The sequence below is a fragment of the Entelurus aequoreus genome, linkage group LG15, assembly GCF_033978785.1.
Source record: "Entelurus aequoreus isolate RoL-2023_Sb linkage group LG15, RoL_Eaeq_v1.1, whole genome shotgun sequence".
Classification (NCBI taxonomy): Eukaryota; Metazoa; Chordata; class Actinopteri; order Syngnathiformes; family Syngnathidae; genus Entelurus; species Entelurus aequoreus.
Window position 1 is genome coordinate 8961093 of NC_084745.1, and position 13261 is coordinate 8974353.

At 41.2% G+C, this 13261-nt stretch overlaps 1 protein-coding gene across 5 annotated transcripts in view; it reads left to right on the top strand.

Moving 5' to 3' along the window:
• The window catches only part of tnfsf10 (TNF superfamily member 10), a 74163-nt gene that overhangs the window by 8736 nt on the left and 52166 nt on the right, over positions 1 to 13261 (top strand). For 2 of the 5 annotated variants that reach the window (XM_062020715.1, XM_062020716.1), the window contains one exon: positions 7383 to 7603. The exons of 2 other annotated variants lie outside the window; for them this stretch is intronic. In XM_062020715.1, the coding sequence (XP_061876699.1) occupies positions 7383 to 7603 (221 nt within the window). Of the gene's footprint in view, positions 1 to 7382; positions 7604 to 13261 lie in introns of those variants that run through there. One more of the 5 variants, XM_062020717.1, reaches the window with a different exon arrangement.

Here is a 13261-nt window from a genome sequence, read left to right on the forward strand (position 1 = left end):
AACCACAGCCCTAACCAAAACCCCAACTGTAACCCCAATTTATCCGAGCCTCAAACAACCAAAACCTAAATCCTAACGCCTAACCAAAACTCAAACCCTGACTCTAACCCAAATAACTTACAGTTGTACAATTATTTTCTACTACAGTAGATCTATAAAGCCGTTAGTCCTCATGCTAATTCACAAGCAAGCTAAAAATGGCGCCATGATAATGTAATATTGCAGAACATCACCATTCAATTTGAAGATAACAGAAAAAGGGAAATTAATTTGCCTGACATGAATTCATGCAACTGAGCCAAGCCAAAAAAAATGCTTTGGTTTTCCAGTAGAACACTGAAAAGTCTTTAGTGACCAAAAACACATTTTGCACGTTTTATCATTTAATTTCCCCGAATGCGCGTAAACATTCATTGCATCACATGCAGCATATTTTTCTTGACCTAGTTTCACCCCTTTCTTAGTTGAAAAACAGTCTTTCGGACAGGTTGCACTTTTTTTCCCTTTCAAGACCACTTGAGTACAACAATGTGTCATCGGAAGGTGTGGGAGTGGGTGTTCATGAAAGGTACTGTGCCTCCTGTGGGCCTTGTTTGAGCTTGTTACATCCCTGCAGCATTTGTCAGACCAAAAAAAACCCAACAGGACTTCCAGCAGTGTCTCACTGATTGAAAACAAACATAAGATGAAGGGGCGGGGGGCCGTATGGGTAACTCCCTTAACCCCCCCCCCACCCCCCCCACCTCCTCCCCTCCGCTCATTAATCAGATGACCAAGAAAAACAGAGGCGGGGGTGAGAACGTGAAAGGAAAGCTGCTGCGATGAGGAATTCACCAGGGAGAAATGTTATCGCTGCTGCTCAGGGTCACATTGTTCACTCTTCCTGACAGGCCCGCGAACGAGGGGTGGGGCCCAGGAGGGGGGTGCTCTTTAAGACCGGGCCTCTGGTGATTGCACACTTTTGTCAGACGGGGCCACCGTGTGAGCTCGCCGCAGAGGAAATTGGCCGATTTCGCTTTGAATTGTGTGTAGATTGTGTCAGGAGAAGCAAAAAGGGACATTAGAAATACACTATATTGCCAAAAGTATTGGGCCACCTGCCTTGACTCACATATGAACTTGAAGTGCCATCCCATTCCTAACACATAGGGTTCAATATGATGTGGGTCTACCTTTTCCACAGCTTCAACTCTTCTGGGAAGGTTGCGGAGTGTGATTATAGGAATTTTCGACACATTGGTGAGGTCACCACACACTGATGTTGGTGGAGAAGGCCTGGCTGTCAGTCTCCGTTCTAATTCATCCCAAAGGTGTTCTATCGGGTTCAGGTCAGGACTCTGTGCAGGCCAGTCAAGTTAATCTACACCAGACTTTATGGACCTTGCTGGTGCACAGTTAAAAAGTGTAAATCTGTATTGTTTTACAGTTCTCTTTTATGCATTTTAAAATGTACTGTATGTCTTAACGTATTACTTTTTAGAAACTGCTCTGTGACATGTGCTGTTGACCTCTTGGCCAGGTCACCCTTGTGAAAGAGATCTTGATCTCAATGGGTTTCTTATCTGGTTAAATAAAGGTTCTAACAGTCATGCTGGAAGAGGAGGGGGCCGGCTCCAAACTGTACCCACAAGGTTGGGAGTATGGAATTGTCCAAAATGGAGCCTTCAAAGTTCATTTCACTGGAACTTAGGGGCCAAGCCCAACTCCTGAAAAACAACCCCACACCATAATTCCTCCGCTGACCCCTCTCTGTCAGTTTACGTGGCCTACCACTTCGTGGCTGAGTTGCTGTTGTTCCCAAACTCTTCCATGTTTTTCTCCTAAAGCTGACAGTTGACTTTGGAATATTTAGGAGCGAGGAAATTTCACGACTGGATTTGTTGCACAGGTGGCATCCTATGACAGTTCCATGCTGGAAATCACTGAGCTCCTGAGAGCGGCCCTTTCTTTCACAAATGTTTGTAGAAATAGTCTCCATGCCTAAGTGCTTGATTTTATACACCTGTGGCCGGGCCAAGTGATTAGGACACTTGATTCTGATCATTTGGATGGGTGGCCAAATACTTTTGTCAAGACAGTATTGTCGCCCGTGCATAATAAAATACTGTGAAAATGGACCCGCAAAGTGTGGGGCAAAAAGGTTCCCCCCACCTGTCATTAGTAGGGCTGCAACTAACAACTAATTTGATAATCGATTAATCTGTCGATTATTACTTCAATTAATCGATTAATAATCTGATAAAAGAGACAAACTACATTTCTATCCTTTCCAGTATTTTATTGGAAAAAAAACAGCATACTGGCACCATACTTATTTTGATTATTGTTTCTCAGCTGTTTGTAAATGTTGCAGTTTATAAAAATAAATACAAAAGTAGCCTCTGCGCATGCGCACAGCATAGATCCAACGAATCGATGACTAAATTAAACGCCAACTATTTTTATAATCGATTTTAATTAATTAGTTGTTGCAGCCCTAGTCATTAGGGCCCACCACATACAGTAACTGATTGTTTACAAAAATCAACCTGTTACAAAAGTGTTTTCTGATTATTATTTTTTTTATGTCCTGCCGGTGTTCTGGCGAGACGTGCTCCCCATTGGAATTGACAGTATATGTGTATTCCTAAGAATCCAAGGAATGCTGAAATGTAATTTTGCATCAAAGGACTCTTTCACGCGAGTACAATTGATGCTTCCCCCTTGTTACTGTTGTCATGTCCCAAAAATGGCAGGAAAATTAGCAATCGCTCGCTGGAAGTTCAAACAAAATGAGCCTATCTTTCTTCACCGATACTGACAATTTGTGGAAGAGCGGGCTAAACTCGTTAACCCCTACATCCCTGACATTTGTGTTTTGTAAGGCGGAAATTGTGCGTGTTGCTCCGAAGTGCTGGCGCTCAGTACTGAAATAACAGCCATCACATAGACTACACATTCTAATTTCTTGGGAAAAAATGGTAAAATTCCTTTTACTTGTACACTGGATTGAATTAGAAAGTGTTACATGCTACACCTCTTTACCGTTCATTTAAAAACATGTCATCGTTCAGTAGGCTTGTTGCTACACACAACGTGTCCTCGACGGTCAAGACTACTAAAAGAAAGTAAATTGTGTAATCCTTTTTTTTTTTTATGGACGTAATGCGTAACTACTGTATTTCCCGAATGTACATATTTCATTCAATTTATAAACTAACTTGTTTTTAGATGATATTCATGTTCTTTGATCCAACAAAGACATTCCTCCTAGTTTGTCTTCGGTTTTGGAAATAGAGATTTTTAGCGGGGGTGTATATTGCAGCGTCCCGGAAGAGTTAGTGCTGCAAGGGGTTCTGGGTATTTGTTCTGTTGTGTTACGGTGCGGATGTTCTCCCAAAATGTGTTTGTCATTCTTGTTTGGTGTGGGTTCACAGTGTGGCGCATATTTGTAACAGTGTTAAAGTTGTTTATATGGCTGCCCTCAGTGTGACCTGTATGGCTGTTGACCAAGTATGCATTGCATTCACTTGTGTGTGTGAAAAGCCGTAGATATTATGTGACTGGGCCCTACGTCCGTGTACACAGCTGAGTTTTAAAAATTCATACATTTTACTTTTTGAAACAGATACCGATAATTTCCGATATTACATTTTAAAGCATTTAATAATAATATCGTCAGTCCGATAATATAATATCGTCAGTCCGATATTATCGGACATCCCTAATTATAGGTCACATTCACCCATTCTCACACAGTAATGGCGCAAGCTTGAAATACTCACAGTGATTGACTGGCTGAAAGTGTATTACGTTACACCAAATAACGCTACACTTTTGTCATTTATTATACATGTTTTACAGTACAAGCTATTTTTTTTTTTTGCAATGGAACCGAAAGCGTTCCCTGATCTTCAATATCTTCACATGGAACATGACCTAATAAATCGTACATTAGATTGTTAAATAGTTGTGTGACATGTGTATTAAATACCTAAATAGATCTATAGCGTAATTTGCTGTAACAATTGTTCTGATGTGCAGGATTCCTTCTATTTCCTCATTCCAGGTGGCACATGAATCCCAATCCACAACTTTTGACGAGGTTCGAGGATGTTTTCCACAACTCCCGACCTGTAAAGTGACATAAAGTTATGCGCAAGAGGCCTGCCTTACCAAATTTTCTGAAAATCAAGCCCAATCTTCCAACTCTAACCTAAGTCCTAACCAAATACTAACCCTAACCCTAATTGCAACCCTAATCCCAACCAAACCCCAATCCAAGCCCCAAACAAAACCATAACCCTAGTGCTAACCAACAATTTGAACCTCGCCCTATAACCCCAACTTCTAACCCTGACCCTGGCCTTATAACCGTATCCCTAAAGCCAACCGTAATCCAAACCACAGCCATTAACCCAGCACTAATCAGACCATTTTGTCATTTCATCTCCGCAGAGGGTTTTATTTTTTACTCCTTAATGAGTCGCTGAACTCTACTCTTCATCCCTGCAGTGAAAAAAAACAGCACACACACAATTGTGACACACACACACAGATCTAACTATATGTGGCCCACAAACAAAATACTTGTTAGTTTGAGGAAAATAAGTTGTGCAAGCATGAAAAAAAAGTTTGGAAAGTCCCCAAAAGTTTCCCTGCATGCTCTTTGGTCAGTTTGTGCGTGTGTGTTTGTGTGCTTGTGTGTGAGATATTGTTCGTGCAGCCAGGGCGTCGTCTTTGACAGGCCAAGGAGAAAAAGTTATCAGACAATGTTTGGATTATTTTCCCTCCGCTGACAAGCTGCTGCTTTGTTTGTGTTGCCAAGCGGAACAAATGGAGACTTGAGCCTCATTTGTAGTGACTGACGTGTGGATCACATCATAAATCATCTGTTCCTTTTTTAGATGTATCATTAATAATACAATTGTACGGTTGTTTAAGCTTTCAAGGGAAAATCCAGATGTCTTGACATTCGGTTTGTGACCAAGCAGAAGTACTTTTTAAAGATGTTTTTAATAATAATATGCGTCACTATGTTAGACTCTGCCCACGTTCTTTTGTTGAACAGTCAAAGGTTGCGTCTTCTGGAAGATTTCACAGGTATTCATTACAACAGGTCACAGGTAGATGTTACAACGTTGGTCTCCAGTGAAGGGCATTTACAAGCTACATAGAGTAACTACATTTTCCAGTAGCTTGGCGGTAGCTTAGCTACTTTTTTAACGAGAAGCTGTTCCTGTTGCTTGGCTACTTTTAGACCCATGTAGCGAGGTATCTTACATCAAAGCTACAAAGAGAGAAAATTGACTGCGAATCCAGGCCCCCCAAAAATACGGAAAAAATCCAACGACCTGGATGAATGATAACATCCATGATGATTGGTTGGTGTTCGTATGATGAGTCAGAGTTAGCTAAAGTTATGGCGAAACATTATGGACTGGCCAATCAGGCAAGATAAGGCAGGTCATCGGAAGTATTGAGCAAAATCACAACAGTCATGCACTCATGTCACATGACGACGAGGGAGTCGGAGACAGAGGGATGCTTCAAGCTGACCACTGAAAAAAAAAAAAGAAACATCCTTGAAAATGGCAAAGCAATTCCAACTGCAGATTCGATTTTTCCTTTGGTGATGAAGACGACATCCAGTAAAGTCACAATAATGCGTTTAGAGAAAACAATGCCCAAAACTTTAGTTTTTAGTTGTTTACTCTGTATAACAAAATTATAACTGCTCTCTTCATGCAAGACTTAGGAACACACATTAAGTTGGGTTGAGTTCATGAAAAGTGCACAACTGCACATATTACCAACTGTTCCCAAACAACACTCAAGTCATTGTTTTTTTTGTCAAGATATAAATAAATCTTTTTTTTTTTTTTTTTACTGTAGATGGAGAAAATGAATAACATCATAGGGGTGGGCCAAAGAAAAGGCAAACTAAATAAATACATACAGTGTGGTGCAGGGGCCCTTAAAGGAAGTTGTAGGTTGTCCCCAGCTAAATGACAGAGTGTTAATAGTAATGGACCCTTATTGTGTCCATTTGTCATACTTGCCAACCCTCCCGTTTTTAGCGGGAGAATCCCGTTATTCAGCGCCTCTCCCGACAACCTCCCGGCAGAGATTTTCTCCCGACAAACTCCCGGTATTCAGCCCCCTCCAGCTCAATGCGGACCTGAGTGGGGACAGCCGTTCTCACGTCCGCTTTCCCAGCAGCTTGCCTGCCCAATGACGTCATAACATCTACGGCTTTTAGAGAGTAGAGTGCACAACAAGGAGAGAGAGTTCTTGGTTTCTTATGTGGGTTTATTGTTAGGCAGTTTCATTAACGTCCTCCCAGCGCGGTAACAACACACAACAACAGCAGTCCCGTTTAGTCTACCGTAAAGCAGTTCGTCTGCCGTAAACAGCAATGTTGTGACACTCTTAAACAGGACAATACTGCCACCTACTGGATAGCCTGCAGAACACTGAAATTCAAGTATGTCTTTTATTTATATGTATAATAAAATAAAATAAAAAAATATATATAGCTAGAATTCACTGAAAGTCAAGTATTTCATACATATATATATATATTATATATATATATGAAATACTTGATTTGGTGAATTCTAGCTGTAAATATACTCTCCTCTTAACCACGCCCTTAGCCACGCCCCAACCACGCCCAACCCCCCCAACCCCACCCCCCACCCACCCACCTCCCGATATTGGAGGTCTCAAGGTTGGCAAGTATGCCATTTGTACACTCTCAGCTACATGAACATTGATATTATACATGTGCTACATTTAAATGCGGTTAAATTTAGCAAGCTACTTTTGCCGTGTAGCTTGCTACAGTTTTCCAGGGATAGCTTCTCCTGTAGCTTAGCTACATTTAATCGGGAGTAACTTATAGCTTAGCTTACTACCTTTTCCAAGTAGATTGCCCATCACTGTTGGTCTCACTCCCACAAAAGCATTGTTGGTTGCGTACATTAGCATCACTTCTGCCAGAGTACTGATGAAGAGCTTTTCACTCTCTTTATACCAAAAGAGCCAATAAACCAATAATTTTAAGTGTGGTCCAATCTATACTGGGACTGTGACGTAGCTGCCATGGAAGTCCAAGAACTACGGGCGCTGAACGAGAAGGCATTATCAGAAAATTAACCTCCTCACGGTGATTACCAGAAATAAGGAGGGATGTGGCGTGTGTCTGATGAGTAATATTAGCCAGGTGACGCCCGTCAAGTGAGCTAACATTCTTAATACGTTCAATTCACACAGTAGGAGTCTAATTTAAAGACTCCACAAGCCCACTGTCAATATTGTTCTCATCAGCCCCTGAGTCAATTAGTGCCTTAAATAGGGCAAGAACCCACCACCCATGACAGAGTACCTTCCACTTGAAGTCTTCCCACCGTAGAAGATGCAGACGTGGCCACAGGAGCAGGCGGCGAAGGTGGTAAACTCCCCCGAGGAAGATCTCCGGTGGAAGCGGAACGGCCCCCAGTAGGGCGCGCAGGACCGCGAACGACGACGTGGTCCGCAGCTTTGCAGTACAGGCATAGCCGCAACCTCAGCCGACGACTCCTCTCTGCTGATGACAGGCGGCTGCCACCCAGCTGCATAGGTATGGACCCCTCTAGTACTTTTTGAGCACATTCAACAATACCATCCTAATTTTGGTGAAAAGAACCTTGACATGAAATTATAGTATTGTTACATCCCTAGTGTCAAACTCTGTTAAGTAGTTTAAATGTTATTAAAGAAAAAATATCTCAGCTTTGAGGTGTGTCTGACAAAGTTCAAATAGGGCTTTAAAGTGTGACATGAAAACGCATTCCATTTTGGGTCTTGCTGGATTCTGAATGGCTTATTTACATGGCTAAAGACTGTTTTTTTTCCTTTAAAAAGTTCAAAACATGGCGCAAACGTGCCACACACAAAAAATGATTTGGTGGGATTTGTCTCATTTCCAGCGTAAAAGCAAATCTGAAAGAAGTTGGTTATGAAGCTAATAAAGAGACGGCAGATAGCAGCCGTGAGATGATCAAACATGACTTTTAAAGGACTACTGAAACCCACTACTACCGACCACGCAGTCTGATAGTTTATATATCAATGATGAAATCTTAACATTGCAACACATGCCAATACGGCCGGGTTAACTTATAAAGTGCAATTTTAAATTTCCCGCTAAACTTCCAGTTGGAAACGTCTATGTATGATGACGTATGCGCGTGACGTCACGACGGCAACGGAAGTATTCGTACCCAATGTGTCACCGTACAAACTGTTCTGTTTTCATCGAACAATTCCACAGTATTCTGGACATCTGTGTTGGTGAATCTTTTGCAATTTGTTTAATGGATAACGGAGACTGCAAATAAGAAAGTTGTAGGTACGATCGGTGTATTAGCAGCGGACTACAGCAACACAATCAGGAGGTTGTGTTGTGTTTGAGCTGGATAGCAGACGCACTACCGTGAGTACAGCTTTGGCTTCCAAACATTTGATCGCTTGCCCGTACGTGCGTGTCGCTATGTGCATGTCACGTATGTAACTTTGGGGAAATATATGTTTCTTGCCGACTGATGGCGGCCGGGGTGTCGTCGAAAGCTACAACGCCCGCCGCCGCTCCGTAGTTAGCTTCAATTGTTAAGCTTCGCCAAGCTGGAAATTATTAACCGTGTATTTACATGTTCATGGTTTAATAGTATTGTTGATCTTCTGTCTATTCTTCCAGTCAGGGTTTTTTTAAATTGTGTTTCTATCTGCATTTGAGCCTGATGCAATCACGTTAGCTCCGTAGCTAAGTTAGCTTCAATTGTTAAGCTTCGCCAAGCTGGAAATTATTAACCGTGTATTTACATGTTCATGGTTTAATAGTATTGTTGATCTTCTGTCTATCCTTCCAGTCAGGGTTTTTTTAAAATGTTGTTTCTATCTGCATTTGAGCCCGATGCTATCACGTTAGCTCCGTAGCTAAAGTGCGTCAACGATGTATTGTCGTGGAGATAAAAGTCACTGTGAATGTCCATTTCGCGTTCTCGACTCTCATTTTCAAGAGGATATAGTATCCGAGGTGGTTTAAAATACAAATCCGTGATCCACAATAGAAAAAGGAGAGTGTGTGGAATCCAATGAGACCTTGTACCTAAGTTACGGTCAGAGCGAAAAAAGATACACCCTGCACTGCCTCTCTAGTCCTTCACTCTAACGTTCCTCATCCACGAATCTTTCATACTCGCTCAAATTAATGCGGTAATCGTCGCTTTCTCGGTCCGAATCTCTCTCGCTCCATTGTAAACAACGGGGAATTGTGAGGAATCCTTCCTCCTGTGACGTCACGCTACTTCCGGTATAGGCAAGGCTTTTTTTTTATCAGCGACCAAAAGTTGCGAACTTTATCGTCGTCGTTCTCTACTAAATCCTTTCAGCAAAAATATGGCAATATCGCGAAATGATCAAGTATGACACATAGAATGGATCTGCTATCCCCGTTTAAATTTAAAAAAATCATTTCAGTAGGCTTTTAACTCCGTCACCTGGTACATGTTGGTGTGTTCACAGCATTTTCACACTGGTGAGTCGCATGTTACCATTAGCCAAGCTATCTGTGGGCTACAAACAACATGGAAAAAAACATGTTTTCTGTTAACTTTTAGTTATGGGTAGGCACAAAAATGAATTAGTATTATTTTTGAAGAAGTAGCGCACTGATCAAAGTATTTAAAAGTAATAATGGGCTTGTTTTTTTCAGGCAAACCTGCTTATGATAAAAACTGACTCCGTTGACGACATTTATACAAGTTTGGCTTCGACAATGGCGGCAGCTTACTCAAATCTCTTGTCCATTGACCGTGCTCATACGGATCAATTCCTTATTTTTCGGAAGTAGCAAGCCTTTGGAATAGGGTACAGTTTATCTCGGTTTGGTCCCTTAATTTTTTATTTTGCACTAGGGTTGTACTATATACTGGTACGAACAAAATCCCAGGGGTACTAATCAATTCAAAACATTACTATTCTGCTTCTTAAAAAATAGTTTTCCGGACATGACCGCACGCTGTTGTCATGTCGTGACATTGCTGGTAAAACCAGCAGATGTGCATGTTAGGCAACACACACGCCTTAGAAGCAGACCCATGTGGAGACAAAAGAGGGACAATGGACGCATTTTGGCTTAAAAAACAACAAAGATGGAGCAATACGCACTGAAGCGCCGCCCACAGAAGTGCTTTAAAACATTGATTGATTGATTGAGACTTTTATTAGTAGGTTGCACAGTGAAGTACATATTCCGTACAATTGACCACTAAATGGTAACACCCGAATAAGTTTTTCAACTTGTTTAAGTCGGGGTCCACTTAAATTGATTCATGATACAGATATATACTATCATCATAATACAGTCATCACACAAGATAATCACATTGAATTATTTACATTATTTACAATCAGGGGTGTGGAGGGGGGGAGGGGGGGTAGGATATGGACATCAAGTAGTGGACATAGAGAGAGAGAGAGAGAGATCAGAAGGCATAAGAAAAAGTATCTGCATTTGATTGTTTACATTTGATTATTAGCAATCCGGGGAGGGTGTTAGTTGAGGGTTGTAGCTGCCTGGAGGTGAACTTTTATTGCGGTTTTGAAGGAGGATAGAGATGCCCTTTCTTTTATACCTGTTGGGAGCGCATTCCACATTGATGTGGCATAGAAAGAGAATGAGTTAAGACCTTTGTTAGTTCGGAATCTCGGTTTAACGTGGTTAGTGGAGCTCCCCCTGGTGTTGTGGTTATGGCGGTCATTTACGTTAAGGAAGTAGTTTGACATGTACTTCGGTATCAGGGAGGTGTAGCGGATTTTATAGACTAGGCTCAGTGCAAGTTGTTTAACTCTGTCCTCCACCTTGAGCCAGCCCACTTTAGAGAAGTGGGTAGGAGTGAGGTGAGATCTGGGGTGGAGGTCTAGAAGTAGCCTGACTAGCTTGTTCTGAGATGTTTGGAGTTTAGATTTGAGGGTTTTGGAGGTGCTAGGGTACCAGGAGGTGCATGCGTAATCGAAAAAGGGTTGAACGAGAGTTCCCGCCAGAATCCTCAAGGTGCTTTTGTTGACCAGAGAGGAAATTCTGTAGAGAAATCTCGTTTGTTGGTTAACCTTTTTGATTACCTTGGTTGCCATTTTATCACAACATAGCTAGCTAGTTAGCGGCTAACGTCCATCCAGAGTCAGCAGTGTTTTAGCTACTTCTAAATCCAGAATCCTCGCCTCAATGGTGACAAATAAAATAAGTTTCTTACTAGTATCATCCCTGCAGAACAAGGAATAGCTAAACGTGCTTCACTACCAGTGTTGGGTTAACACTGACAACTAGTTACAGTTACTAGTTAGTTTATTTCAAAAGTAACTCAGTTACTAACTCAGTTTCTTACACCAAAAAGTAATGTGTTACTGTGAAAAGTAACTATTTAATTACTTCCTTCTTTTTTTTCCCTTTTTTTTTTAAGGCTCACATTAATGCCCTTTTAGCCTTCATTCCAGTACTGTTATTGCACTGGAGAATAATACAATCTGTTGATCAACTTGACATGCATTTGCATCACTGAACTCTGCTAGGCAATGTGGTCTACATACAACACACAAAGACAAAGATATGTTTCAAAGGGCCAATTTATTTCGGGCCAGAACAAATTGACAAAACTATTTTAAATAGCTGCAGAAGTCTAGAATGAAAGAGCAACAGTATATAAGAGAGTTGACAGAGAGTGTGTACTTTCATTGCTGAACGATGAGCCGAGGCAGAGTTTGGAGTTTCTTCTTTAGCTCGCTTTCCATTTTTATGTACTCACTGTCCACTGTGTGCAGGAACTTGGGAAATGTTTTTGTGCCGTTTGACGCCCGCTATCATGCTAATTAGCTGCCTGAAAGCGGGTGACTCCACTGTAGAAATAGCCTGCATGTCTTCTACCACATACGCTGCAATGGCTCTATGAATGTTGTCCTGGCTAGCAGTCCCTCCGTTAAAATCCAGCCGCAACAGCTGTTGCTCCACCACCACCACTTCAGGTGGAGGTGGAGGTGACGTGGCATCGGAGTCTGTGTCTCTCTTTACTAGCGTCGTCGAAGCATGTTGCTTTTGTAGCTGTTTCAGTAGATTTGAAATGCTGTTTTGGGCTGTAGATAGGATCTTTGATCCAAGACACAACTTACATTTAACTAAAATGTTCTTTTCTTTGTGCTCGACAAAAGAAAAGTAGTGAGAATATCTCCCATGTTAAGAAACTCGGCTTCGGCTCCGCCATGATGTCTTGTTAGTAAACACAGACACGCCCCCCCACACACACCCACACACAGCGCCTCTTCTCTTCCTTGTGACACAGGAAGAATCAGAAGGACGACACCGCAGCTCTTCAATAAAACACACTCAGGTCTTCTCAGTTTCTAGCCGATACTATATAAAAAAATAACGTAAAATAACGCAGTAATGCATCATGTAGTAACGGTAACTGAGTTACTGAATATAAAAAATAACGCGTTAGACTACTAGTTACCGCCGAAAATAACTTTGTAACGCGTTAGTACCAACACTGTTCCCTACACACCGTAGGAGGATACAACAGCTCCTGAATGTCAACAAATCGGTGGGCCTACAAAGACATCGACTGTATATACCGAGTACAAAAGCCATATCTAATCGATTTTTTATTATTTATAAACCCAAGAAATACGTCCCTGGACACAGGAGAACTTTAATTATGACCAATGTGTGACCCTGTAACTACTTGGTATTGGTTTGATACCTAATTGTGTGGTATCACCCAAAACTTAAAGTATCAAACAACAGAAGAATAAGTGATTATTACATTTGAACAGAAGTGTAGATAGAACATGTTGAAACAGGAAAATAAGCAGATATTAACAGTACATGAACAAGTAGATTAATAATCCATTTTCTACCGGACAAAATAATAGAATGATAAATGACACAATATGTTACTGCATACGTCAGTGGACTAGTTAGGAGTCTTTGTTTGTTTACTTATTACTGAAAGACAAGTTGTCTAGTATGTTCACTATTTTATTTAAGGACGAAATTGTTCTTTGATTCTAATAAGAAACGTACGTTTAATGTATCATTAGATTGTATGTTAACATTAAGCCAATAATGACATGAATTTTTTTTTAAAGTATTTAAATACATTTTAGTACCGGTACCAAAACATTAATATCGGGACAACACTATTTTGTACGTTCCATTTTATTCCAGTTAGTTACCGCGGGTACA